The sequence below is a fragment of the Penicillium griseofulvum genome (genome assembly GCF_001561935.1).
Source record: "Penicillium griseofulvum strain PG3 chromosome Unknown contig_86, whole genome shotgun sequence".
NCBI classification, from domain to species: domain Eukaryota; kingdom Fungi; phylum Ascomycota; class Eurotiomycetes; order Eurotiales; family Aspergillaceae; genus Penicillium; species Penicillium griseofulvum.
The window spans coordinates 31,071-57,703 of NW_024467473.1; the positions used below are offsets into that span (position 1 = coordinate 31,071).

The window sequence follows — 26,633 nt, forward strand, 5'->3', positions numbered from 1 at the left end:
GGCCTATATCTCGCATATTGAGAGTCGATATTAGACCCACACATGCAAATCATTCGGTAAATCTCATTAGCGGATCGTCATGGCATTGATTAAATAGTACCCACAACTTCGGCAGATGATTGCGATATAAGACATGCCTTCTTGGCTTTATAGGCGGACGCCAAAAACTGCCGGAAAAGCTTAATTTGATCTAGATCATTCTAGAAATATATATTCGCTAGCGCCTATCATACACTTGGTACTTGGAATGCATATGCCTGCTTTACTTTTCCTTACTTCTCTTTCTATTTCGCATCCCTCAACTTGCCACGCCAATCCAGTTTCCTGTCGGCTGACCTTGTGGGCGATTGACCTCATATGTTGAGTTGACCCAATCGCCAACGGTAGGAGGACTCATTTCATCAATCCAGAAAGCGACATGAGAGTCTATTGTCACAAGATTGATTCAATTGAGAACCTCCAACGTGCAGCAAAATTAAAATCATGTAAATAGGGATGCTAAGATAACTCCTTGGCGTCTCTCTTCATTCTCAGCCGATGTATTGTATCCGACAAGGTAGCTCCATCCGAAAAAGAAGAAACATTCGAGACAGGAGATATAGGCAATATTGGTGACTCCCCAACCAGCTCCAGAGCTTCGTATCTTCTTTTCTCGCTCAAAGAGTTCGCACTCTCCATAAGCCTTTCCTTGATCCTTGCTGGCGCAGCCATGCAGTATCGCCTGAGAGCGACAATAACAACCTTGAAACCCGGAGAGTCGACATTCTCAAATTTGCAAATGCCCCGATGATCCGCGGCAATACCACATCTGTCCGTTCCATCCACTATTGGTGCGGCACTCTCGCGATCCACGATATAATCCATCGTATATTTCATATCGGTGCGCAACTGCTCCCACAGAAACATTATATGATACCGTGACATCAATGGAGAAAAGTCCTGGGCGATGTTTTGAATTGTTTCCGAGTCATCCTCGATTCCAGTGACTAGATTTGTTTCGAAGCGAGCGACCCTTTTGGGAACTATAAAGGACGCTAGCTTGTGGATGGTGTCGAGTTGGCGTGCTTTGCTAGAGCCGTTGTGGGGAGTTCCGAAAAATAAAATGCCGTATGTGCATGTATAAATCATGTGAAGTCGGGCGCTCTTCGCTGATGTGCGAGCTTGGGATAGTGTGAGGGCTCTTTTGACTATGATACCTCCCAAAGAATGACATACGAAAATGATGGGTCGCTCGGTGGCATCCTCGAACTAGTCATGTTAGCTAAGTAATTCGTTGTCTCTCAGATACAAAGCACATGAACTCAAAACCAAGGTGAAATATCGACAAGAAAGGATAATGGAAATGTCACATTATGTGTTACTTGTAACTTGGAGGCACACTCCATCCCAGTCCAAGGCAGTCATGGCAGCACGGTTTGAAAATAAAAATCCGGCACGAATTTTGTTTACAGTGTACATCACTACTTACCTCTCTGTCATTTTGAAGCTCCTCAATAAGTGTCCCAGCATGCTGTAGGATCCGGTCTGAGCTTGTTGCCTTGCCGCCCAAAGAATTTGTGTTGGCGTTATACCCCCACGAGAGGACCCGGGCATTCTTGATGTAGTTGGGAAGAAGGTCGCTAAGCCAGCACACTTTTGAAGCTTCATGGGTCCATGTTCGTCGAGCGTCACCGGACAGACCATGAACAGCGACGATACTATTCGAATCAAATGGTCAGCTAGTATTACAATTTGTCTAGAGGCCAGTACGTACTCAATATCTATAGGGTGTTGGGTAGGTCTGAATAATTCAATAATGCCATTATGGAATGAGCCCGTTCGAGGCATGTCTAAGGATATAGAAATTCAAAGTTTCGTATGATAAGATGTTATAATAGGACTTGGCAGAAATGACGGTTGGGGCTTGGTTATAAGATCTTCTGCGGAGGGGTAGAATGGTGTCTGTTCTGTTTCAATTGAAATATGCATTGCTGCCTTAGAATGCCTTTGTGCCTTGTTTAAATCTCTCCTCAAAGCAATCTGCACTGTACTTTTGTTGACCTAGGGGTCTTTAGAACAAGTAACGATCGTCACAAAAGCCAGATCAGTCAACGCATTTGTTTGGATTCTTTTCGTTCATTTGCTATCTATAAATAGTTCCGTCCTGCATCTAATAAATGCACGGCGCGTACGGAGTAATTCTATATATATTTATTGAAATATGCGTAATCTCACCTAGCTGCTTGGCGTGTCAGATTTTAGGCACCCGAGGTGCATATGGATAGGGTCTGCGAGTAAGTTCCGTGATGAGGACGAAGGCTTGATCCATTTTTTATGTATATGTACTTAAATTCAGGACCCTCAACCATAATTTAGGAACTGTCTGGTTTGAGTTTTCGAGCAGACTTTATTTCAATGACTCTGGAATCTAGCGGGTCAATGACACCTTGCAACCCTCCCCTAATGATAGCACTAATGTCACCTTCTGCCTTTGCTGGGTGATCTTCTCAATTCCTTCCGTCTGATGGGTGGACCAACCAGTCCACGTACGTTGTTGGTCCTTTTTGGATATTAGGTGAATACCGGAATACTCTTGCAGAATTCGAGCTGTAGTGTAAGATGCTTCAATAAGAGCGAATTCCTCTACCGGTCCAAGATAATTAGTAATTCATCGATAGATAAAAAGATTGAAGTTCACTTACGCCCTAGGCAGATTCGAGGACCCCCACTAAAGGGTAAATAACCCCATGTTTTCGTATATTCGGGCAAATCTTCGTCCCAGCGTTCTGGGCGAAACTCTTCCGCATCTTCTCCATATAAGTCCTTTCGGCGATGCATTGAGTACACACAGAATGCTACATTCTCGCCTTTACGTATAAGTACCGGTGCAGTCCCGTCGGGACCACCACCCGTTGGGAGGAAGGTTGTTCTTCGAGCAGTCCGCGTGTTGACAGGCACGGAGGGATAAAGTCGAAGGGCTATTAGCAACGTAAGATTAGCCATGATACCATCAAGTCTTGACTAAAAGCGGAAGGCAGGCCTTACTCTCTTTCAAAACCTTTGCAAGGTATGTCATTTTGTTGATGTCTTGTCGATCGATCTCTGTCCTAGATCCCACCACTGAGGTAATTTCTGCTTTCAGCTTAGCTAGAACATTGGGATGCTGAGCTAGAAGAAAGCTAGGATTAAATAAAGGCCGTTAGAGAATAATTTAACATGGTCTAAAGAAAAGAGGAGCTTTACTCACAATGTCCAACTTAGAAGGCACGCGGTTGTGTCTCTGCCAGCGAGCAACATATTGACCAGTTGGGCTCTCAGAGCTTTCCTATCGCTTGAATGCTTCGGATCCTTTGCAATAGCATCGAAGAACAAGTAACGGTCATTTTTTGCTGTGTCTTCCTCTGACTTCTGACTTCGCTCCTCGATAATTCCATCCACAAACTCATGGACAGCAGCACACGATCGTTGGAATTTCCGACCACCGATCAACCAGTACAGGTCCAACAGACGAAACCGCTGAATAACGTAGTTTTGAGCAACATCAAATTCATTCGCGAATTTTGCCCCTCGTGAGTTACCGGTCTCTTTAAGGCTATCAACGGACTTCCCAAAAAGAAGCTCCGTGGTCGTGTCCAGGGTGAGATTAAAGAACAATGGCTGAAGATCGATTTCGCCCTGATTAGCGCGTATGTGATCGAGCAGGTTGTCGACGTGGGGCCGGAAAATGTCCATATCTCGGTATTGCTGCTTTGCGAACTGTGGACGAAGGAGCTCTCGCGAATGCTTCCAGGAAGCCCCTTCCTGGGTGAAAATGCCGTCTCCAAGCAGAGGGAAGAAAATCTGACGACGAAGTCCAAAGTTGAAATCTTTTTGAATAATCAGGTTTTTGGCTTTTACATATTGGATCGGGAGCTCAAGGTGGTGGCTTCCTACCATCAAGTTTAGAACTCATCATGGCCTCTAAATTCTTTGGCTCGGTCGTTCCATACGCGATTGTACCCAAGAACTTTTGTTCTAATGTGGTACCAACGTCTGTAAAATGGAAATCAAACAAATCCATTAGCCTTTGTTCATAATCGGCTGTCCAAATTTGGATCAGACGATCGATGCCTAGCGGCCACCAATTTCGAAGTCTCGGAGCCCGACCACAACCATGCTGGGCACCGAAATTCTGATCTGACTATAGGTAAAGAAATGTTAGTTTTATCAGTATGATCACGATTCAATTGTATGGGGAAAGTGCAAACCTTGTACAAGGCATAAGCTTGAATGCGTTGATAAACGAGCCATATGATGCCTCCGAAGAGTGTTAATAGAATAAGTGGTGACATCTACAATGTGCCCTCGTCGGAAATGTTGATTATTTTTTCAAAAAAAAAAACAAAATATAAAGAGAGCGATGTAATAAAATATGAAACTATTCTGAATGGCTGAATTAAGGGGCTGGGTTAAGTGCACGGAGTTGAGAGCGTTTTTAGGTCCGGCGCTAGACAATGGTATTATTTCAGTGTGATGCATTGCCGCCGTGTGATGTGGCCCGCATTAACTAGCATGGGATGCGAGCACTTCCGCGTATCAGAATGTAGATTGGTTGGGCTTAGAAATCAGCTTGGGTCAAGACTAACCATCCTTGGCTTGGTTTGGCCCTGTAGTTTTTGTACTTTTGTGCACTAGCAACTAGCAGCTATTTTGAAACAGAGAGTCTACGGACTCCGTTTAACCCGGGGTTTGGCCGAGACAACCCCTCTTCTCGATCGATTTATCAGATATATGAGTTTTCCTACTTGTTCTAATCTTTTTCGGTGTGTTTGTGAGATCCAGTAATCTCCAAACTGGACTGTGGTCTCAATGACCATAGAAACAATTTTCCCAGTATCCACTGACGGGAAGGACGATCTATGTGTGGAGTAAGCTCTCAAACGCCGAGGATTGCGAATCAACCTAATTGAGCAGTATTGTTGCCGTCCATGGGTTAGATGAAAATGGAACGACGGCTTGGACTCATAGCAATGGGTGTTTTTGGTTGCATGACCTGCTCCCTAACGAAGGGTTCAAGGCTCGTATCTTCACTATAAATTATAAAGCCGATGCTACCTCGTTCTTCAGTAGCAGTTCGGCCGATCGGATATCGCATCACGCTCAAACGCTTGTTGAAGAGCTCAACGCCGAAAGAGAGCATGATGATTCTATCCAGCGACCGATAATTTTCCTATGCCATGGTCTTGGTGGATTGATTGTCAAGAAAGCGCTTATCTACGCCTCTACTTGCACTTCTGCGAAGATGACGCACTTGCATTCAGTTTTTACGTCTACTTTCGGCTTGATATTCTTCGGCACTCCTCATGAAGGTATAGAGAAGGCCAGATGGTCTCTTCTGGCGAAGGGCTTGAAGGGTGTTCTCAAGGATCGAAGCCATCTTATCGCGTCGATGGAGAAGAGATCTGAAACTCTCCAGACTATCTCCCAGCAATTTTCTCCTCTTTTGAAGAATTTCTACGTTCACAACTTCTGGGAAACACTTGAGACATCGCGGTCTATTGGCTCAGGTCACATTGTCAGTTACTCTTCAGCGGCCCCGCCATGGGATGATACCGGGCGCTCTGGACTTCCTGCAACCCATTCACAGATGTGCAAATTTGGCGACCGTGACCAGCCTGGCTACAAGTTAACATGTGGGATCCTCCACAGGTTTATTAAACTAGCGGGCCCATTAATAGCTTCGCGCCACCGAGAATCTCATTCCTTTCTTGCTGCGCGAAGGGAACATGAAGCCACGGAGATCCTGGCATTTGACATACATCACGACAATAAACCTGTCAGTTTCAAACTCGAGCCTACCGCACACTCCCGGAATCAACATTTCCTCGTCCCGCTCGCCGTAAGCGATAATTACACAGGAAGAGAGAGGCTTGCCCAGGGACTCCAAGAAAAGCTACTGGCGCCTAATATACGCCAAAAACGTTTTGTGTTGTACGGTTTGGGGGGATCTGGAAAGACGCAGTTTTGCTTGAAATTCGCTTCAGATAATCGAGACAAGTAAGATTAATTTCCTCACAGCAAGCAAATCGCTTGAAATAATTATATTGAAAATGCTAATATATTCATTAGGTTCTGGGGGGTCTTTTGGGTTGATGCAAGTAACCCAAAAGCCGCTGAGCAGGCCTTTTCGGGTCTTGCTCGTATTGGCAAGGTGGAGGAGAAGTTGGAGTCTGGCCTTTACTGGTTGTCAACGCAGGACATGCCTTGGCTATTGGTCATTGACAATGCAGATGATGCAGACTTTGACTACGCTAGGTACTTTCCTTTGGGTCCTAAGGGGAATATTTTAGTAACTTCCCGAAACCCTGACTGCAAAGTTCATGCAACTATTGGGTTTGAGGAGTTTGCAAACCTGGAGGAGGAAGATTCGATAACTCTACTTCTAAGGTCTGCCATGGTGAACGACCTTTATGATTCCGACGCAAGAGCCACCGCTCGTCCCATTGTGCAAGCATTGGGTTGTCTACCACTCGCTTTGATACAGGCGGGTGCCTCCATTCGTCAGAATATATGTTCTTTGGAGGACTACCTGAATGTCTTCAATTCCTATAAGAAGAAGCTTTTCCTCAATAGGATCCAGCAAGGTCAAGGCTCATATGAACATACGGTCTTCACAACATTTGAAGTCTCCTATAACAAGATACGAAGCCTCACAACAGATGAAGCGAAGGAGGCAATTGAGATACTCCACGTCATGGCATTTCTCCACTTTGATCAAATACCAGGCACGCTTTTTGAGAAGGCCTGGGAAGGGTTTCTTAGCCATGGAAAGCTTGATACTCTCAGAAGCCTCGCTGACAGGATCACACAAATTCCGGGAGATATAGTTACGCTTTCAAGTGAATATGGAGGTTGGTTTACAAGGTTTGCCGAGGGACGGCTGCCTCGTATTTTCTCCCAAACTGAAAATTCTTGGGACAGACTCCGCTTCCGTAAGGCAATTCACCTACTTTGGTCGTATTCTTTAATTTTGCAAAATGTCAATCTCGGAAGCTATTCAATGCATCCAATGGTTCAATTTTGGGCGCGAGAACGACTGCAAGCAAAGGCCCAAAAGATTTGGGGCAACATTGCATCCCGGGTATTGGCTGAGTCGATCACAACAATATCTGAAGACTCAGAACTCGTCTACCGACGGTGTCTAGTGCCACATATAGATTCTTGTTTGAGGGTTGACTACTCCGATTCCCGCAAAGGTCTAGAGTTTAACAATTCAAAGATGGGCCAATTCAAGCGTTTTGCCACCGTCTACGCGGAAGGAGGTCGATGGAACGATGCCGCTGCCATACAAGAAAGAATTCTCCAGGCACAGGGCGATGTACTTGGGAAAGACAGCTTTGAGGCCCTAGATGCGATGACGGTGCTTGCTCGGAGCTACTGGAATTCAAGCCAAGCAGGAAAAGCTTTAAGGCTTCAAACTTCAATTTGGGAACTCAGCAAGGGGAAATTGGGCCCCTTTGACCCAAGGACGCTTCAAGCTATGGACAGCTTGAGTCGTACACTTTGGTTGTGCGGTTCTATCGCGAAAGCCGACAAACTGGCGCAAGAATCATACGAGGGATTGGCGCAAATAATGGGGCCAGACCATCCCTACACGCTCAGTGCTATGCATAGCTTTGGTCGAACCCGTTTGCATCTGGCGGACCTGAAGAAAGCACAGGACCTACTTCTGCGCGCATGGGAGGGGAGAGCGAAGCTGTTTGGTGCAACAAATTTGGACACCCTCGAGACAATGCAGGACCTAGGCATGGCTTGCTTGGCACTCAAGGAGATTGAGGAGGCCGAAAAACTAGTATCATTTGTTCTTGATTGCAGGAAACGACTACTTGGTAATGAGCATGCTCATACTCTATGGTCCATCAACGATCTAGCCAAGGTATATTGCGCCCAAGGCTACCCGGAGGACGCAATAGCGCTATTGATTCCGACGCGTGAAATCGCCACGCGAACCCTGGGAGTTACTCACATTGGCACAACAATGACAATTTTTAATTTGTCACGAGCCTATCTACTTTCAAACCAATTTCACAAAGCGGAAATTATTCTAACTGAACTTATTGAAACGGAGTCTAAGGCTTTAGGTCCAAAGCATCCAGACGTCTTCTCGGCAAAGATGGAACTCGCAGAGGTTTTGATGAAAATGGGGAAGTTACACAAATCAGAAGAGCTATCCGAAGAGGCGATTGAGGGAATTTCCACATTATTTGGAGCTGAAAGCCCTCGGACAATTCAGGCAAAGGCGCGACAGGCTGCAATATCCAAATTGGGCGACACGCCTCATCCTACTATGATTTCATCATCCAAAACTACCAAAGTCTAGCTCAGACCAATCTGAATATGTTACCTTAGAGTTTTCTTCTCGTGGTTGAGGCTTAGCATTTTTGACATCAATAACATCTCTACCCTCTGAGTTTTGATGGCTATACCTTTCTAATTGGCTCAAGTCGCTACATCATGCTGAGGCACGGTCGTGAATGACGTGTAGGGATATGTCACGGATATATCTTCTAGCTAACTGACTGTTATAGTTAAGTAACTCAAGGATTTTTCGTCACACAATTAGGGATCAAAACTAGCAGTTGCTAGGGACATATCAGGCCCATGCGAATTATTATCGTATAATTTTAGGGAGAAGATAAAGTTGGGAGAATAACAAGGAAACCGGGATTACCAGCAAGGGGAACAGGTTGTTGGCGTTACACACACTGGCTTTACTAAAGTGGTCTACAAAAAAATTGGCTGTTGATAGTATGCCATAGCATCTACTAACATTGTGAACAGGTTCTCCGGAAAACTAAATTGAGCTAGGATCTTCTACTTGTTATAATGTCTCCTCATCAGGCCGGGTATCTTCGCCATCCTGTTGAAGAAAGTGTTATATATCTTCTACTGCACCCCGTATGCCATTCAAGCATCTTTTTCCTCGTATTTCAGGTATTTCGTTCGATTGATATTCAAAATGCCTAGATATGTTTTGACTGGCGTCGGTGGAAGCCTTGGCAGCATTGCAGCATCCTATGCATTGGAAATTGCTCCACCAGGTAGCACTCTGGTATTTAGTACTTCCGACCCTGATAAAATTTCAAGCGAAACTCGCCGTTTCTGGTTAGAAAAGGAAGCAACTATATCTGCAGCCAGTTACGATGATGTGAGCAGTCTCCAGAGAGTGTTTGTTGGTGCTGAAGCTGTGACATTGATATCGACGTGGGCATTTGGTCGCCGTCATCAACAAGCACAAAATGTCATTGACGCTGCCAAATTCTGCGGTGTGCGTCGAATCTGCTACACTTCCTTTGTGGGTGCCGATGACCCAGCACCAATTGACGAAATGCCTTTCTTGCCTCGAGACCACAAACTAGTTGAGGCTCTTATCCGTGCCTCTGGGCTGGAATACAATATCCAGCGCGACTTTCTTTACATAGACAACATTCCCAACCTCTTCGCTCCATCGTGGAAATTCTGCGGAAACCGCTGGTTATCTAACTCTGGCGGAGTGCCTGGTGCCTACGTCGCGCGCGAAGATTGTGGTAGAGTATTATCTGCTCTCCTTTTGGGCCGTGGAAAACCAAACACTGTCTACAATGTGACGGGTCCCGAGACTGTGACAGATGAACAGATGTTCCAGTGGATCTGCAGCAATGTTAAAGATCAAGGACAAATTGTCACCGTCTCAGATCAGGAATTGAAGGATTATTGGCTGCAACGCGGACTGCCCACCACAGTTTTGGGTGACTTTTCTCAGATCCCAATGAAGCTCTGTATTGAGGATCTTCTATGCTGTGGTGAAATGGTAGCCAGAGGCTACATGGCCAAGACCAGTGACACTGTCGAAACCCTCACCGGACGTAAGCCTCTGTCGTTCCAAGATGTTTTGGTAAAATATAAAGATGTCTTCGACGGTGGAACATCCTATCTGTGAGTATCCTAGGGCTCGGAGATGGATTATCTAAATTGCCCATTGTCTTGTGTTATTTAGTTGTCCACATAAATTGCTAGATTTAGGGCTTTGTAGCAATTGAGCGGGTTAACTAACGTCTATATCCATTACAACGTTCGACTTGACCCGCCGTGAGCATTTGACGAGAAGGTAATCAAAACAAGTCAATATATCTTGTTTTATTACCCTCGATAACAGTAGTTGATACTATAGGTAAGCAGCGTGTAGTACCAGCCTAGCAACGGCCAAACATGAAAAATATATAAACTTCCATAGAGGCTCACGTTGTTTTCTCTGCACTCATTGACTAGATCAATATGTAGTACTTTATCAACTATAAATTAGTACAATAAATCACCCTAACCATTCCACCCCCAAGCATCCTCCAACTGCGCTCGGACATTATGGGTAGGATACCCGTACTCGTCCTCCAATTTTACAAGAGCCCCGAAAAGCGCCTCCTGCTCCACCCTCTCAACAAACCGATCCCCACACATCCCAATAGCAGCACTGGTGGTAACCAGCCCAGGCGGAGTATGCAAATTCGACATCGCAATCCCACAAAGTCTCAACACAATACTCCTCACCTGCTTATCGACACTACGCATCGCAGCCCTCTGCCCAGGCCCGAGCCGCGGTAATCGCGGATTATAAACTGCCAGCAAGATCCGCGCTAGCTCGAGATGCTGCAGCCCCGCGACGTGGCAGTTGTTCAAGTACCATAGTTCCGGGAAGACCTCGCCGCGTGCGGGATCCGGGTCGCGGGCGTACACCGGGTTGAAGGAGGCGGGACCGAGTTCTTCCCAGAGGGATTCGAAGGCGATTAGGGCATCGTAGCGGGCGATTCGGGATTCTGAGGATGGGAACGGTTGGTCGTGGGGTTGGGGCTTTTCTTCTGAGCCGAAGCAGAATTGGAGGACGTCTGCGCAGTGGATGACGATTCGGTCGGCCCAGATGTAGTCGTCTGCGGGCTCAAAACTGCGATATGGTTCGCAGGGGCCGAGGGGGAGGCGGAAGGGGCGTTGTTTGGAGAAGGCTGTGATGATTTCTTGGCGGATGGCGACCCAGTACGCTGCGTGTCGAAGACCCGTTCCTGATACTGCTGGGATGGCTTGGGCGTCCAGGAAGACCTGGATTCCGCGGAGGCCGGACTCGGTGTCTTCGCCCATTGAGGGGACTACAGGGATAGTCAGCTCTGGAGAGTCATAGGTGTGGGTGTGGGGTGTTACTGACGGTCTACTTCCTCGTAGAATCGTAGGATGACGGCTGCTGCTAGAAGACTTTCATCCTCGGCTTCGAGGGAGTGGTCTAGAGAGACGAAGTATGAAATGCATCGATTGTGGTACTCAATGGCGGTCGCTGATGTTAGGCCCGGTAGGTATTTGCCCCCGTATCTCACTTGATTGCCGACATAGTATTTTTTCGATTTAATCAAGTGCCTTGCTGAGACGGTGAAGATGGCGTTGAGTAAAGGTGGACATGTCAGTGCTCGTACTGGGACGGTACACGCAAAATGTCTTTGTCCATCACATATATCAAACTATACTAGTTAGCTAGACCACAACGTGCTCAGCTTGATTGCATACCCAATGACCAAGCTCCACTACAAAGTAGCGCATCAAACACGCTTCATGCTCATTTAAATTGGCCAACCCAGTCTCCGTGGCGAGGACGTTATGTGAAGTAGGTAGTGTATGACTGCCAGGGGAAATCTGAGAAAGCTGAGCCTGCACAGATACCGGGGAGATAGAGTAGCTGTTGGGTGATAGATGAAGGTCTGATGGGGTTCTTTCGGTCTGCTGTGGAACCCAGTGACCCGATGAATATGACCCTGTGTCGTTCGCGATACCAGGCTCCTTCGTGACATTCTCTGTCGCAGAAACATCATACGGCTCTAACTCCCATGGAGTGACTTCATCCAGCTCCAACGAGTACTCCCGGGCAACATCGGCCGTTTCATCGACATATTTATAGTCTATCAGTTGTCAGTTATTCATGATCGGAGATCCTAGATCCCGCCAACACGATGGAAGCCCAATATCGGATGGCTTTGAAACATTCAATAGTTACCCACCCGAAGCGATCGGCACCCAGACCTGATCATCGGCAAAATCGGCGTCATATCGGGCACTTGAGCCATGACGGAACCCCAACGGGACAGTCGGCCAGACACACGAGGAGCCCGACCGCTTGCACCGGGTACATGTCGGTTTCTTTTCATCGCCTATTCCCAGTTAATAATAATCTAGGAATTTCTTTTATCCAGTAGCCCTTACATTTCACATGCCGATCTATCCACCCGTTTAGTAATTGACTGTTCTGTAGATTGTAGACACTTACTGCGGCATCCCTGACTGATCGATTCTTTTAGTAATTGGTGCTGGGTGTCTAAGTGGAGACTTACCAGGGGACTGTTTTGCGCATTGTATAATATTTTAAGGACAAAGAAGTTGAAGGAGGGACTCAAGGGAGGCAACTCTCGGCGAGCTTTAGAGGTGAAAATGCGGGGAAAGCTGGAGTTACCCCGAGTTTCCTTTTTGAGTTTGACTATGGTCTTCATGTCGGTGATCCAAAACACCCCGTTTAGACAATGTCCGCTCCTTTTTTCCCCAAAAATTGAATGTTTCAATTTTTAAATTGAAACAGCAAATAGTCTTACTGAATTAATTTAAAAATGCAGCATGAAAGTCCACCAGGGTCAAGGTTGGGAATTTCGAGGCGCAAAAAGCCGAAGTAAGTGTCGCCGAAGCCCACCCGATTGGGCGTGATCGACTCCAGGTATGGCTGCGTACAGCTGCACCCAGTCCTCCCCGCGAAATCCCCAAAGACAGCAACACCCCGCAATGTATAGACTACAAGCTATAAAGAAGACCAATTACCCCAAACACAAATCCCAATTGCCTCCATCCTCAAAACCCATCACTACCTCTTATCTCCAACATGTCCGAAAAGCTTCAAGTAGCCGTCGCCGGCATTGGCCGCATGGGAATGCGTCATGCCCGACACTTCGCAACCCTCACACCTCGCGCCGAACTCATTGCGGTCTGTTCGCCCGTCCAAGCCGAGCTAGACGCCGCAAAGGAGGAGTTCGGCGTGCGAACCTACCTCTCCTTCGATGACATGTTGGCAAATGAAACGACCCTCCAAGCCGTGGTTGTGGCGAGTGCAACTACAGTCCACGCCGAACAGGCTATCAAGGCCATTGAACAGGGATACCACGTTCTATGTGAGAAGCCGCTCAGTACGAGTCCTGAAATTGTATATTGCTCGATATCCTATATAAGATCTGGCCAATGCGGTAATACTAACTATTCCAGTCTCAAACCGTCGTCGACGCATACCGCTCCTCTATTAAATCCTACCCCAAGCAGAAAGTCATGTGCGGCTTCTCGCGGCGCTTCGATGCATCATACCGAGACGCCTTTACGCGCGTGTCAAACGGCGACATCGGCACCCCGTCTGTATTCCGCTCGCAGACCTGCGATAAGCTCGATCCCAGCGGGTTCTTTGTTGCCTATGCCGAGTTCTCAGGGGGTATCTTTGTGGACTGTTCTATTCACGATATCGATCTTGCATTGTGGTTCTTTGGTGAAGACAGCAAGGTTAAGAGTGTCACGGCTGTTGGTATCACGGCTGTGCAGCCTGAACTGAGGAAGCATAATGATCGGGATAACGCAGTCGGGATTATTGAGTTCTATGTAAGTTGTAGCTCTTCCCGGATATGGTATCCGACTTCAATAGACTGACTTTTCAGGGCGAGAAAACCGCTCAACTTTACTGCTCTCGGATGATGGCCGCTGGTCAGATGGATTGCACTGAGATATTTGGTACAAATGGAGAGATTGCTGTCAATACTCAGCCCCAATCGAACCTTGTCAACCTATTTGAGTCAACTGGTGTGCGCCGGGAGATCCCGCCGGATTACTACGGCCGGTTTCGTGAGGCATTCGTTACGGAGGCGAACGAGTTCACAGCTGCTTGTTTGAACAATCTTCCTCTACCTATGTCACTTGAAGGTGCTGTTAAGGCGGTCCGCACTGGGGCCGCTTTGCAGGAGAGCTTGGTCACTGGAAAGAAGATCGACTTCGATGAGAGTGGGAACCGGGTTGAGGCTGCTCGACTTTAGATTTAGGGTTGCTATAAATAAACATTGAAACAGATAATCTAGATCTATGTCTACTTTGAAATTCGAATATCCGAGTCCGGCTTTGTAGCTATCCCATACTATATCGGGGGCTGAGATACCTATTGCGGTAGAGCGACAAGGTGAAACTGCCAGGAATAGCGTCATTGATATTAAATATATAGTTTAAAGGCAAATAAAGACATATAATAGTAATATAACAAGCCGGAGCGCTGAATTAACCCACAGACGGACAGGTGTGACCAAAAGTCCCAAAAAGTAACAAAATTAAGAAAATAACTTTCATAGGATAAAGGACAAAGGGAGTAGGTAGGTGATAGTAGTAAAGTAGATATTGGGGCAATAAAACATATTGAAATGACTACGAGAAAATAGTTGAATGCGATTATACCTTTCGCTAAACCAAATGATCCACTATCCCCAAACATCCTCCTGCCACTTATCCATCATCTTAATTGTCTTACTCCAACCATTAAACTCATCGTCGCTCCACCTCTTAGCACCCTTCATAGTCTGCCCAACCACCTTCTCAACTTCACGAGCCATACCAGCCCGACCGCAGACATAGAAGGTACCCCCTTCATCAATGAGCCGAATGACATCGTTCCCAAACTCAGCAACCCGGTCCTGCACGTATTGACGAGGCGTCCCCTCCAGTCGAGAGAAAGCAGTGACAATTCTCAACCGATCTCCCAATGCCACTTGCATTTCTTCCAACTCTTCACGATAGATATAATCTTCGTTGGGGTTCCGGCATCCAAAGAAGAGAATCATCTGGCCGACGTCCTTCCCGATTTTCAAAAATTGACAGCGCTCAGAGAGGAATGCGCGGAAAGGCGCGATACCCGTTCCCGCAGCGACCATAATCAATGGTGTATTTACCACAGTCGGAAGCTTGAAGTTGCTTCGACGGATATGAGCGAACACTTTACCACCTTGAAGGGCGTCGGCGGGACCGTTCAGATGGTAGGTGATACCGCTGGGGTGAGATTTGGAGCGGGCTTGCTGGGAAAGTGCAAGAAGGTAGTTGGATGTGACACCGTGAATGAGCTCGTTGGGATTTTGCGGCAGTGGGGCTGTTGAGACAATGGCTGTGATGGAAGGTTTGCGAGGAGAAACCATGCTACTGGACGAGATGGAATAGTATCGGGGTCGGATGTGGGGCATCGTTTCGACAAGATATGAGAGTGGAAGCTTATCCCATGGCTTGTCGGGGCATGCTAGTTGCAACAGTCGACCGAGATTGATGTGGGTGCGACTGATAAAGCTGGCGTAGACGTCCTTGTCTTGGCCAAACTGGAGAAGATAGGCCTTAGCCTCAGGGGTAGGTGCAAATTGTGCCAGGTCGCATATATTATCGCGGTTCACGCATGCACCTATCTCGAGGTAGTAGCGGAAGATGGCAACGGCGCTGGTCGGGGTTGGAATCGTGATCTTGGTTGCTGGGTCGAGCGCCTTAATAACAAGTGGGATATCGCGGCGTGAGGAGATTCCAAGGACGTCGAGTAGACGTTCAACTTCAACATCGGGATTCCCGGGCCAGATAGCAAGGTGGTCTCCGGTCTTATAACTCAGCTCGGGCTGGTTGGTCAGGTCTACGTCCATGTGAAGGCAGTGGCGATTAGATGACTTGAAGAGCTCCCTGGAGTCGGAAATGCTCAATGTGCGTACAGTTGAGGATTTGGCGGCTGCTTTGGGTGCTTCACGATTGTTCGGCTCACCGTGATGCAGATCGATAGGCTCAAGAGATTCATCTTCTTCGACCTTTAAGCTCGGGATATATCTTGCTCCAGCTTCTTGGAATCCCAACTTGTGTTTGAAGATTCTGAAAAGATCGTCTTTCCATGACATAAAGTCTTCCTCGGTTGTTCCTTCTGCGTCATTTGCCTTTCCAACGGGAATGATAGCCTGAGCGCCGAACTTGTCTAAGCCTTCAATGATAACATCAACAACTCGGTTATAAAATTTGTAGTTCGTGTTCCCTAAACCGAACGCAGCATACCGCAAGTTGGATAGCGACACGTCGCGGGCTTTCAGAATCCAGCTCCAAAATTCCGCTGTATTATCGCTGGGATCTCCCTCGCCGTATGTCGAAACAAGGAAGATAGCCAACTTGGCCTTAGGGATTTCACTAATTGTGACCGGGTCATAATCCGAGAGGTCGGCAGTCATGGTTTCCTGGCCCCATCTAAAGGATATCTCTCTGGCCAGACGGTGGGCGAAACCCTCGGCTGTGCCGGACTGGGATCCCCAGAACACAACGATATTCTTGCCCGTCTCTTCCAGCTTCTGTGCGATGTTGCGGGTCTCCTTGTTGGCTGAACCAGCCTTTCCACCATTTTTCAGCTGGGGCCTTTCAAACAAGATATGGTGAAACGGATCTGGTTTATCCCATAACCATCCTTTTGAAAGGTATGTTGCTCCAATTCCACCTAGAACTGCCAAGGCAACATAATCGGCAAATCCTGTTGGCGTACCGTATTTCGAAAACTCTTGCAAGAGCTCTGGTGGGATGTTGAGCGGCGGTAAGGCTGCCATGGTGTTTGAGAAGTACAAGCTTATTGATATAGCGAGGGAAAACGTCAAAGTTTCAGAATTTATGCGTCGAGGGAGCGCTTGATTCTTATATGTCTAGGTTCAATATAGTGGGCGTACCAAGCAGCAACTCCCGTAGGGGAACGATAGCCAGAAAATATGTTTCCGCTTACAACCCTCGACGATTTGAGTAGGGTTTCCGATCGCCTTTGCATTGTGTAATAACGCTAATATCCACTTCACGATGTCCGATTCTGAACGCAGGCAAGGATGCTGCATGATATCGCATATCGAATGAATCGGGCTATATTCGCCGCAACTGATCAGTAGTCAAGGTCCATATGGATGGGCTAGACCAGCCAAGAGGTAATCCCACGGAGGATGAGGATCTCCGCAAATCCCCCGCACTCAGTTTCGCCTACAGAAATTGCCACCAAAGTGGAAATGTTCCCCGTCAATATTGCGGAGGCAACTGCCCCGCCCAAGCTGTAAGCGGGCATTATATTCTGTTTCTATCATTTCAAACCTTACAAGCATGTGTTGGCCCGGTCGGATTTGCACCAAGTGGGAAAAGATTTTATTAGATTACCTTTTTTATTTCGTCAAGTTTGTACTAGTTAACAAACATTATCAAAGGCACCCATTTGATTGAAGTTGACAGGTTTATCGAAAAGTGTGTACCGTTGCAACAGGTGTGCGCCGTAACGCTCTTTATAATCAGAGCATATTGATCGCTATAATTTTATAATTAAGGATATAGGTTGTTAATATACAAGATAGCAAACTTCAGTGCATTTTTGCTGTCGGCTAGTGCATAAATCTATGGACCCCAAGAGAAAACATTGGATGATGAAATCAAATTCATTCTCATTATTATTGTCGAGTTGTGATGATTGCTCCAGACACCCTAACAACTGCCTACCTATCAACTGTACCCACCCGCCTCCAAACCTTCAATGGCATCGGACCCGGATTCAGGTTTGACATCTCGCGGACTGGAGGATCCCAGTCGGGATGTGGCAAAGCAAACTCATATCGATGTACCAAAGAAGCCAAAAGAACAGTTTGTTCTAGATAGCTAATGTTCCGGCCAATGCAGCCTCGTGCTCCAGTACTGAATGGAATGAAATAAGACTGCAAAGCTTTACCCTCCTCTCCCAGCCATCGTTCTGGCTTGTAGGTGGCATTATCTTTGAAAACTGACTCCTGGTGATGCATCACGTAAGACGAAATGCTGACCGACGTGTCTCCAGCGACATATTCATTGAGGATAGAAGTTCCTTCCACGGGCGTTCGGCGAGGCAGACCGAAAACAATCGGCGGGAGCATTCGAAGACTCTCGTCTATGCATGCCCGGAGATATGGCAGGTATTTGACTTTACCATACGGTGCAACAACCTCATCCTCTTCCAAAACCGCACCAAGCTCCTCCCGAAGCCTCGCCAGACACTTGGGGTTTTTCAGTAGGAAAAAGAGAGCGTTTCGAAGTGAGATGGCCGTGGTATCGTGTCCCGCATTCATCATGATGCTAATTTCTGCGACGATCTCGCCCCATTCTAAATTGTGGGGTACCCCATTCTTATCTTCCATCATAGCTGTAAAGAAATCGTCCAGTTTCTCGCCATTCTGGTATCGCTTCAATCGTGTTGTGGCACGGTTATAGACAATACCGGACCAATCCGCGTCTAACTGCCACAGATGTCGATAGCTTGACGAAACCACTTTGCTAATTCGGCGCAGAGTCTGGAACCAGTCGTACGACCAGACTATCCGGAAGGACGCTGTCTGTGTAGCAGTATGGCATTCACGGAAGGAGACATCTTTAATTGTGCCGTCATAACTTTCACACTTGACTCTGTCAGATCCCTCATTAAGGAAACCGAGATCTTCGCTAAGTCCAATGTTCGCGATCGCAGCCGCGGTCCATAAAACTGTCCAGTTTCGATATTCAACCGTTAGGTCTTCCTTCTTTGGAAGTTGATTTGGAAGCAGTGGATCGGTGCACCGCTTATCAAAGGCCTTGATGAGCTTTGTTGTAACTTCCGCCACCTTGAACTCCCATTCTTCAAGGTTCTTGGCCGCGTAGGCACTTGAGAGCACCTTTCTCTTCCGGGCGTGTTCCTTTTTATCCACGACGTCTGCGAGGTGGGAGTGAGAGCCTGCTGTCTCGGAGTAGAAGCGATCCTTGATACAACGGCTGCTGTGACCGTATATATCCTTGATAGCGTTAGGATCAGAGTATGATAGCGAATTTGGACCGATTCGTAGAACGGGATGCTTTTTGTGGGCTTCAAGGAGATTTCGAGAGCGGAAGCCGTTGTGCGACTCATAAATAAGAGGCAAGTCTGATATACCGGAGAAAAGTTGGAAATTTGGATACTTCCTGAGTCCCTTTGGGTCATAGAAGTACTTGATCACTGGGGCCACAATGAAGTAGCTCACCACGGCAAGTGTTAAGGCGAGGGCGTACATTGTGTGGAAATTGGGGAAATGGAAGATACAAAGATATTCGTTCTTCACATGAGCCTAACTTGAGGCTTCTGATATAGATTTGGAGATGCTAGTAGTAGTTGATTTTACGTTGAATGGCATAGTTCGGCGAGGGTTAACGAATTCAGCTAATTTAGGCCTAACAAATAGTAACAATCAGAAAGAGAGGTGATCGTCATATTACTGACCAATGTTGAATCCTGGAATTGAGCCTGCAGACCTTTCGATCGCGTGAATCTTTTTGTCGCGGGGTACACAACTTTATTTGGAAAGGCATTGGGGCCCAGTCTTCCTGCGTCACATCGTCAGCTTACAGGTGTGTTTGATAGTAGTGAGGGGGCAAAAGATCTTCCATTTGCCATGACAATACTAAGTGACGCAACCATGAGCTGTTCAAGCATGCTAATGCCTATAACTGATGGGAGGGCAGAATGAGATGGAGACCGAGAAGGTGAACAGCGGTAACGGGGAAAGGTCTCCGTACGGGGTATACTCTAGAAATGGGAGATTTGGAGTTTGATGCTCTAGGTCGCCAATGGAAAGGTTTCTAGTGAACGAAAAAGGAATACAAAGCCGGGTGGTACCCCCACACTAGTCTCCCTTACCCCACGATCTCGGAAACGGCCTCGAGGACCTCGAGACGATCAGCACACGGAGAAGTTAACCCGAGACTATCAGCAAGAACCTAAATCAACTAATGACATCACAAACTGCGGTGAAAATAACTGTCCTCGGCTAAAATATCGGACTATATTTCTCTAGTCCAAAGAGGTTTGGGCTCTCTTTCTTTGATGTCTATATCTGCCACACCCTTCCCCTAGTACTATAATAATGTTACTGCTTGATCTTTCCATGGGCTGTTGAGTATGAGATACTGACAGCTCCACATCGCATTGTGCTAGGACATATCAACAAATAACGCATGAGGTCTGTAGAACACCCGAAAGTACCTTAGAACAAGGAAACCATATTCCTTAAAGCTAAAACGAGTAGATGCAATCGCCGGCACGAGGGAAACCAAAGCAAAACCTTAGGGACAGCAGGCGGCGTGACTTGCCGCGAAAGATGAGATCTGCAAGGTGCGGGAACTCCCCCAGATCTTCGCCGGAACAGTGCGGGGGATCTGGGGTTGCAACATGACATATGCCCACCTTTGCCTATATAAACCACCTGACCTACTATACAATGCCTTGAAATGCACCGGGAACAATCAGGCATTATTCATAGGTTCAATTGGATCTTTAACATCTGAAATCGTGACTTTGCTTCAATTATTATAAATATACTCTACCATGTGGCCCCGCAACAGACACTCGCAAGCGGGAGAAGACAAAGATGATACGAAGATAGAGAATTCCGACTTCGACAACATCAAAGATGACCTAGAGAGCGCCCATGTCGAAAACATCGAAGGCAATGTGGAGAACATGGCCAGCATCGAAAGTCTACCCATAAGTTGGTTCGTTTGGCTTGCAGCATTAACAGCCTCAATGGCTGGTCTGTTGTTTGGATATGACACTGGTATTATCTCAGGTGTTCTAGTGTACTTGGGAGATTCCCTCGACAACCGGCCTGTCACCAACAGCGAGAAGGAGATGATCACCGCTCTATGCTCGGGAGGAGCTTTCGTGGGTGCAATATTTGCTGGAAACACTGCAGATAGGGTATGATATTATAAATATACACCATGTCTGAATGCTAATTCAGTAGTTCGGACGCAAAATGGCCATCTACCTCGCTTGTTTTCTTTTCATCGCCGGTGCGGTCATCCAAAGCGCAGCCTACACTATTGCACAAATGGCAGTCGGCAGACTAGTTATTGGTTTCGGGGTAGGATGCGGTGCCATGGTTTTGCCGCTGTATGTCGCGGAGATTGCCCCAGCTAAGGCGCGTGGAAAGCTCATCGGATTAAACAATATGTCTATCACCGGAGGCCAGGTCATTTCCTACGCGATTGGAGCTGCCTTTGCAAGTGTTGACAACGGATGGCGATACATGGTTGGACTAGGGGCCATACCCGCTATCGTTCTTGGGGTTCTCATGCCCTTTTGTCCTGAATCCCCACGTCACTTGGCGTACAATGGACGCACTGCAGAGGCCAGAGTTGTTCTTCAAAAAGTCTACGCAACGGCAACCGAGGCCCAGATCGATGCTGTCCTGGTCTCGATCTGTGCGGCGTGCGACCAGGCCAGAGAGATAGACGACAGTGCGTCTCGATTCTCGAAGATTAAGCAACTACACACTATTCCGAGTAACCTTCGGGCACTGATCAGTGCTTGCGGTCTGATGGTTATCTCACAACTCTCTGGCTTCAACGCTCTAATGTACTACTCTGCGACGCTCTTCGCACTGGTTGGCTTTGATAATCCTACTGCTGTCGGTCTTGTGGTCGCGGGAACTAACTTTATCATGACCTTCGTGAATATGATGATGGTCGACGGCATAGGCCGCCGAAGGATTCTCCTGTCTACCGTATGGGGAATGTCGGTGGGAATGATTGCCATTGCCGTCGCCTTCCTTTGGATTCCCGTAAACATGGAGACGATGGAAGTTACAACCACGGGTATTTCCAGCGCAGCGATCGTCGTTCTGGTCTTTATTATCTGGTTTGTGGTGTTCTACGGCATCTCGGTTGGAAACACGGCATGGATGAGCACCGACTTCTTTCCTCTGGAGGTGCGTGCTATGGGAACCATGTGGTTGACTTGCTCCAGCTGGGGAAGCAATATTATCATTTCTAGCACCTTCCTTTCTATGATGAAGGCTTGGACTCCTTCCGGGGCCTTTGGATTCTTCGCCGCTATTTGTGGACTTGGGTATATCTGGCTTTACTTTTTCTATCCCGAGGTTTCTGGTCTTGTTCTAGAGGAGATTAAGGAGGTATTCGAGCATGGATTTGGGGTCAAGTATGCCAGGGAACTTCGAAAGGCGCGCAAGGATATTATCGAGGAGAGGATGAAGACCCAAGAGAAGCCGATCGCTGCTGGGCATTAACCAATGTATCCAAGGCTTGATTATTTAGGCGATGTTTAATGCTGTAATCTTTCGTTTATATAAAGCACATGTATTTGGTATCTGATACAACGAAGCATAAGTACATCAACTCTCCGGAGAACTGAAAACAGTAGGCCTAATAATTTATGCACCCTTAACTTCCACCACCTGATTTGCAGCCTCGGAAACCAATACCTGCTGTGATTCCGTACTCTTCTTGCGAGGATTGGGGGCTTCGAAGATCTCACTGAGTTCCTCAAGAGTCCGTCCACTTGTTTCAACAGCGAAGAAGTAGATGAACACTCCCTGGACAATATTCCAGCCGGCTAGAATGATGTATGTGTGCCAGCCAATGACGCTAATGGCATTTCCGACTCCGAACTGATTCACCAGCAAGGCAATGTTGGTGAAGACAGAGTACATGGCCATACCCTTGGCACGAGTCTCGTATGACAGACATTCAACGGCGTACATGGCCTGCAATGGGGTCCAACCCAAACTGAAACAGAAACCGATCAAGAAGATAAACACAATGGAAGCAGTGGCCGCTTTCGGTTCTTCGGTCTTCGAGTACACACCGGTTGTGGCTGAGAAACTGGCAAAGGCGAGCTTTAAATCCAAAAGTTAGCAGAGGACATTAACAAAAAAGATGAATCATGCGAGATAGATATACATACACTGCAAGCAATTGAGGCGCCAATCATCATAGGTCTGCGACGGAATTTCGGGCCCAAATAACTTCCCAGATAAGCTCCACCGGCGGAAAGAACCGTGTTGCCAAGATTGACGTTGAGCACTCGTGTTGTATCCGTAATACCAGCTGTGGCCAAAAGTCCACCAATGTAGTAGCTCGTGACACCAGCCTGCGCCCACTGACTCAAGAACGATGCGATACCCACACACATGAGTCTCCATCTAGCGGCCTTAGTGTTAACAAGCTCTCTGAAGTCCCATGCCTTCTTGTCGGAGCCTTCAAGGTTGATCGCCTCTTCATATTCCCGCACTTGTAGGTGGACATAAGCGTTATCACGGGATCCCTCGCCATGATATCTAGTGATAACATCCCAGGCTTCCTCGCGGCGTCCGTGGCTGTAAAGCCACCGAGGAGATTCAGGAATGAACCAGACAGCGAGCAGCACGATGCTGGAGGAAATCAACTGACACCAAATGGGGATGCGCCACGCAAGGGAGCTTTCGTATTTCAGGGATCCGCGGCAAGCACCAGCAGCAGCAATAGCGCCAACAAAGTACTGGCAATTGTATAAACCGGTCAAAACGTCGCGGTATTCGGGATGACTCATCTCGACGACGTATGCGGGTGCGGCGGAAGACGCCATAGAGTAACCCCAGCCTGAGATATGTTGTTAACGGCGGGAACGAGAACGGGAAATGTGCTGACACGTACCAAGGAAGAATCGGCTGGCAAGCAGTTGATCCATGTGGTTGGCGGTTCCACCGAGAATTGTACCGAGAATGACAGAGCAGGATCCAACAAACATGCCACAGCGGCGTCCCCAAGTATCCAGGAAAATTCCGACAAAGGGCAGCGCGCAGACACCTCCAATAGTGTACATTCCTTGGATCAAGGAGGCTTTAGAACCGACTAAACCAGAGCCGAAGGTCTCACGAAACTGCGGGATAGGAAGCAGAGCACCCATCAGCGAGCCATCAAATCCTGAGCCAGTTAGTGAGAAAAATTTTCAACGGTTATCAATTGTCATTCACGTACCGTTTAGGGCTGAGCAAAGATACGCCACCGTCAAGAATGAGTATAACTTTAGCATTTGAGTACTCCATGGACTCGGGGGATTCGTCCGTCTGGCAATATCCAGAGCCACTGAGCCCTGGACAGTCTCGACCTTGACACCCTCCTTGTGTTCATTGTGCATGGCGTCGACAGCACCTTCTTTCTCGTCCAGTTCTGGGTGTGTATGGTCTGTCATGTTGAAAACCTCCTCTTATCTGCACCGAGGGATGTGATCTGCAGAATGAGTGAGTCAATTCGTGGGGAAAGTGAGGGTCATGGCATGATATTTATTCTTCCTGTCATGGGACTTGTTTCCGCTCCCTGGTCGGCATGAAGTTATCCTTTTGTCGTAAATGTCTCGGATGTCCTTGGCTAAAACAGCTCCTGTCAAACTTTGGGATTCATTGCGTTCTGATTGTCCAATTATGACAATGCCTTCGGCTCCATTGCGGGGATTGGGGTTGCTCCAGACGGGCCGATCGAGACCAATCACCATAGCCGAAAAACCGGGGTAACCCGACCTCTACGGGAAATGACTCGGCTTTCTCCGCCTCCTCCTCGACTAAAATGGTAATTTTCCGCCCTGATTTCCCCGATCGGCCCCAAATACGGCATCCCTCAGTGACAATCATCAGATTCCGGATATTAATTCGTAACGGAGCTGTCAAAATATCCATGTGTTCTTTCTACCTGCTTTTATGATCTACATTCTATACTTCTACAATAGTCTACGGAGAACGGGAGATGAACCCCCGCAAACGGGTATGTTACATTTAATATAATTCATTCATGGGGGAGGAGGGTAGGGGGAGAGGAGAAACCAATCCCAGAGAAGAGGGCCCATTGAAGTGCTGTCAATTCCAAATCCAATTACTCTTCCATAAGTAGAGGGAAAGAGGCTGGTTGGCCATCCACGGCCACCCATGGCAAAAACCTTGGAATAGGAGAATAGGAGGCGTCAGATAGTTCGGTACTCGGGGGGCCGTAGTCAGATGAGCTTTCTCGTCCAAAATGCCTCGGCAGTAGGAAAAAAGCATATAAATGCAAACAATGCAAATCTGAATGCCAGTTCGCTAAGGTTTTGAGGTGTCGACACCATCCACGACAGCGACAACAGCGACCTTTTATTTTGTGTTATAGTTACATATGAGTCCATAGTTGTTGATAATACCCTCAAACACAATAGTATGTTAATTTCGAGAAAATTGAAATGCTGCAATACTCATATTATTAGCAACACCATTGGGTGAAACCAATATATATTGTACAATAGACATTGGCACAGGAGCTAACCACCAAAACGCATTTCTTGTAAACACTACAGCTATAATGCCTGGTAATCGCTCTCCTTGAGCCCTCTGTTAATACTTTATGTTTTTCTATATATGTTGTATGCAAAATAAGGTTTTATGAATTGGAGATCAACCATTTTTGTGTATCTACTTACACTGGTAAATCATTATATATACTCCGCCCACGAGTACAATTTTCTATGTCTATTTCCGCTGATATGATGGTGACAATTAATGAAGTAGGGAAATTAAAAAGAAGAGGACAATTGGAAAGTAGATGTTTATGGCAAACAAGCATACTCAGCCGCATAACCGGCCTTGTGATGTCTTTTCAGTGGTCTTTCTAGTGGTCGCTTTAGTAGTCGTTTTAGATGTCATTCTGGCTTGTCGGTTTTGTGAAAAGACCGTCGACTTTACGGTAGGGGGTATGGATGGCTATCCAGGGATTATGACTTACGAGATCAGCCCTGCTGCTTCCAACCCTGTTTAGTTTTGCAGGAGTATAAGTACCCTGTCCTTCATCCACAATACAGATCTCCCATCCTTCATCGTCATCTCTCTCTCACTGTATGCTCAGTAAGTATGAGCGCGGGAGTTTGATGCACATACAATTGAGGAGCGGTCAGAGTTGGGCTTGCTAAAGGGGCTAGGAAGACTGGAAATTCTAGCGCAACCTCAACACATCTTTCGAAAAAATCAATGCTAGACGAAAGGGCAAATGGTCCCAACGAAAAGACGCCTGCGTCGAGCAATTTTACTGCCGGTGCTAGGCAATCGCCTGGCCCCAGCGACCTCACACCTGCCTCCGTCGACCCGACACCTCCACCTCTCCAGCGAACATCTCAACCCCTCAGCCGATGTCTACCCCCCTTCAAGTCAACGCCTAGCGCCAGCGGGTCGACGTCTAATTATGACCACCCATTAGGTGCCCGGCCACCACATTTGCAGAAGCCCCCCAATCGAAAGCGCAGGCAACCCGAACCTAGCACACGTTCGCGCTCAACTTTATCGATGACCGGCATCCTACGTCCTCTATAACACACCAGTCGACATTACTTTCTTTAATCTGCGGGCAATATGTACGATGTGGCACCCACATAACAGGACGAGAAACATATTTATCTTCACCGATGATATATATACACTGGGGCGATTGAATAGTACCACTGTATGCTAGGAGGGTGACATCCATAAACAGGACTTGAAGACTTTTCACGACCTTTCAGAGATCACCGCTCTGAGATATAGCCACTTGAAGCTCCACTAGAGTCCTGGCTATAAGGACATTCCAAGAAACGAGGCCGCACAAGACATGTCAATAACCGCCCAATCCCAGCTAGCGTCGTGCTGAGTGTGTCTCTGAGATTTTTATTTCACCTTTCAGGGTTCAATATCCCAGGGCATATTATTTAGAGATTCACGTATTAGTGAAATTGCCATCCATTGTCATACAGCCAGATTTCCATCACATAACTC

The 26,633-nt window shown here is 47.2% G+C and overlaps 9 protein-coding genes across 9 annotated transcripts; 4 read left to right on the top strand and 5 right to left on the bottom strand.

Moving 5' to 3' along the window:
- Window positions 1–498: 498 nt before the first annotated feature.
- PGRI_034760 (Cytochrome P450, E-class, CYP52) lies at window positions 499–4,039 on the bottom strand (the record flags this gene model as incomplete). Its single annotated transcript, XM_040791189.1, has 8 exons — window positions 499–1,248; window positions 1,469–1,697; window positions 1,754–1,760; window positions 2,530–2,622; window positions 2,682–2,957; window positions 3,025–3,158; window positions 3,227–3,904; window positions 3,969–4,039. 8 exons carry the CDS (start codon window positions 4,037–4,039, stop codon window positions 499–501), a joined length of 2,238 nt encoding a protein of 745 aa, XP_040645266.1.
- Window positions 4,040–4,827: 788 nt separating this feature from the next.
- PGRI_034770 (Tetratricopeptide-like helical) lies at window positions 4,828–8,338 on the top strand (the record flags this gene model as incomplete). Its single annotated transcript, XM_040791190.1, has 3 exons — window positions 4,828–4,886; window positions 4,933–6,015; window positions 6,088–8,338. The coding sequence occupies 3 exons, from the start codon at window positions 4,828–4,830 to the stop codon at window positions 8,336–8,338; spliced, it is 3,393 nt and encodes a 1,130-aa protein (XP_040645267.1).
- Window positions 8,339–8,977: 639 nt separating this feature from the next.
- PGRI_034780 (uncharacterized protein) lies at window positions 8,978–9,937 on the top strand (the record flags this gene model as incomplete). The annotated part of the gene is made up of 1 exon (XM_040791191.1): window positions 8,978–9,937. The coding sequence occupies one exon, from the start codon at window positions 8,978–8,980 to the stop codon at window positions 9,935–9,937; it is 960 nt and encodes a 319-aa protein (XP_040645268.1).
- Window positions 9,938–10,314: 377 nt separating this feature from the next.
- Window positions 10,315–12,379, bottom strand: PGRI_034790 (Zn(II)2Cys6 transcription factor domain-containing protein; the record flags this gene model as incomplete). Its single annotated transcript, XM_040791192.1, has 7 exons — window positions 10,315–11,132; window positions 11,189–11,495; window positions 11,542–11,930; window positions 12,030–12,179; window positions 12,232–12,246; window positions 12,296–12,309; window positions 12,360–12,379. 7 exons carry the CDS (start codon window positions 12,377–12,379, stop codon window positions 10,315–10,317), a joined length of 1,713 nt encoding a protein of 570 aa, XP_040645269.1.
- A 516-nt stretch (window positions 12,380–12,895) lies between these two features.
- On the top strand, window positions 12,896–14,081 carry PGRI_034800 (uncharacterized protein; the record flags this gene model as incomplete). Its single annotated transcript, XM_040791193.1, has 3 exons — window positions 12,896–13,213; window positions 13,273–13,653; window positions 13,710–14,081. The coding sequence occupies 3 exons, from the start codon at window positions 12,896–12,898 to the stop codon at window positions 14,079–14,081; spliced, it is 1,071 nt and encodes a 356-aa protein (XP_040645270.1).
- A 432-nt stretch (window positions 14,082–14,513) lies between these two features.
- Window positions 14,514–16,637, bottom strand: PGRI_034810 (NADPH cytochrome P450 oxidoreductase family protein; the record flags this gene model as incomplete). The annotated part of the gene is made up of 1 exon (XM_040791194.1): window positions 14,514–16,637. One exon carries the CDS (start codon window positions 16,635–16,637, stop codon window positions 14,514–14,516), a length of 2,124 nt encoding a protein of 707 aa, XP_040645271.1.
- Window positions 16,638–17,552: 915 nt separating this feature from the next.
- PGRI_034820 (cytochrome P450) lies at window positions 17,553–19,106 on the bottom strand (the record flags this gene model as incomplete). The annotated part of the gene is made up of 1 exon (XM_040791195.1): window positions 17,553–19,106. The coding sequence occupies one exon, from the start codon at window positions 19,104–19,106 to the stop codon at window positions 17,553–17,555; it is 1,554 nt and encodes a 517-aa protein (XP_040645272.1).
- Window positions 19,107–20,416: 1,310 nt separating this feature from the next.
- On the top strand, window positions 20,417–22,118 carry PGRI_034830 (myo-inositol transporter; the record flags this gene model as incomplete). The annotated part of the gene is made up of 2 exons (XM_040791196.1): window positions 20,417–20,788; window positions 20,835–22,118. 2 exons carry the CDS (start codon window positions 20,417–20,419, stop codon window positions 22,116–22,118), a joined length of 1,656 nt encoding a protein of 551 aa, XP_040645273.1.
- Window positions 22,119–22,262: 144 nt separating this feature from the next.
- PGRI_034840 (Major facilitator superfamily domain, general substrate transporter) lies at window positions 22,263–24,061 on the bottom strand (the record flags this gene model as incomplete). The annotated part of the gene is made up of 4 exons (XM_040791197.1): window positions 22,263–22,727; window positions 22,796–23,469; window positions 23,524–23,793; window positions 23,848–24,061. The coding sequence occupies 4 exons, from the start codon at window positions 24,059–24,061 to the stop codon at window positions 22,263–22,265; spliced, it is 1,623 nt and encodes a 540-aa protein (XP_040645274.1).
- Between the last annotated feature and the right edge of the window lie 2,572 nt (window positions 24,062–26,633).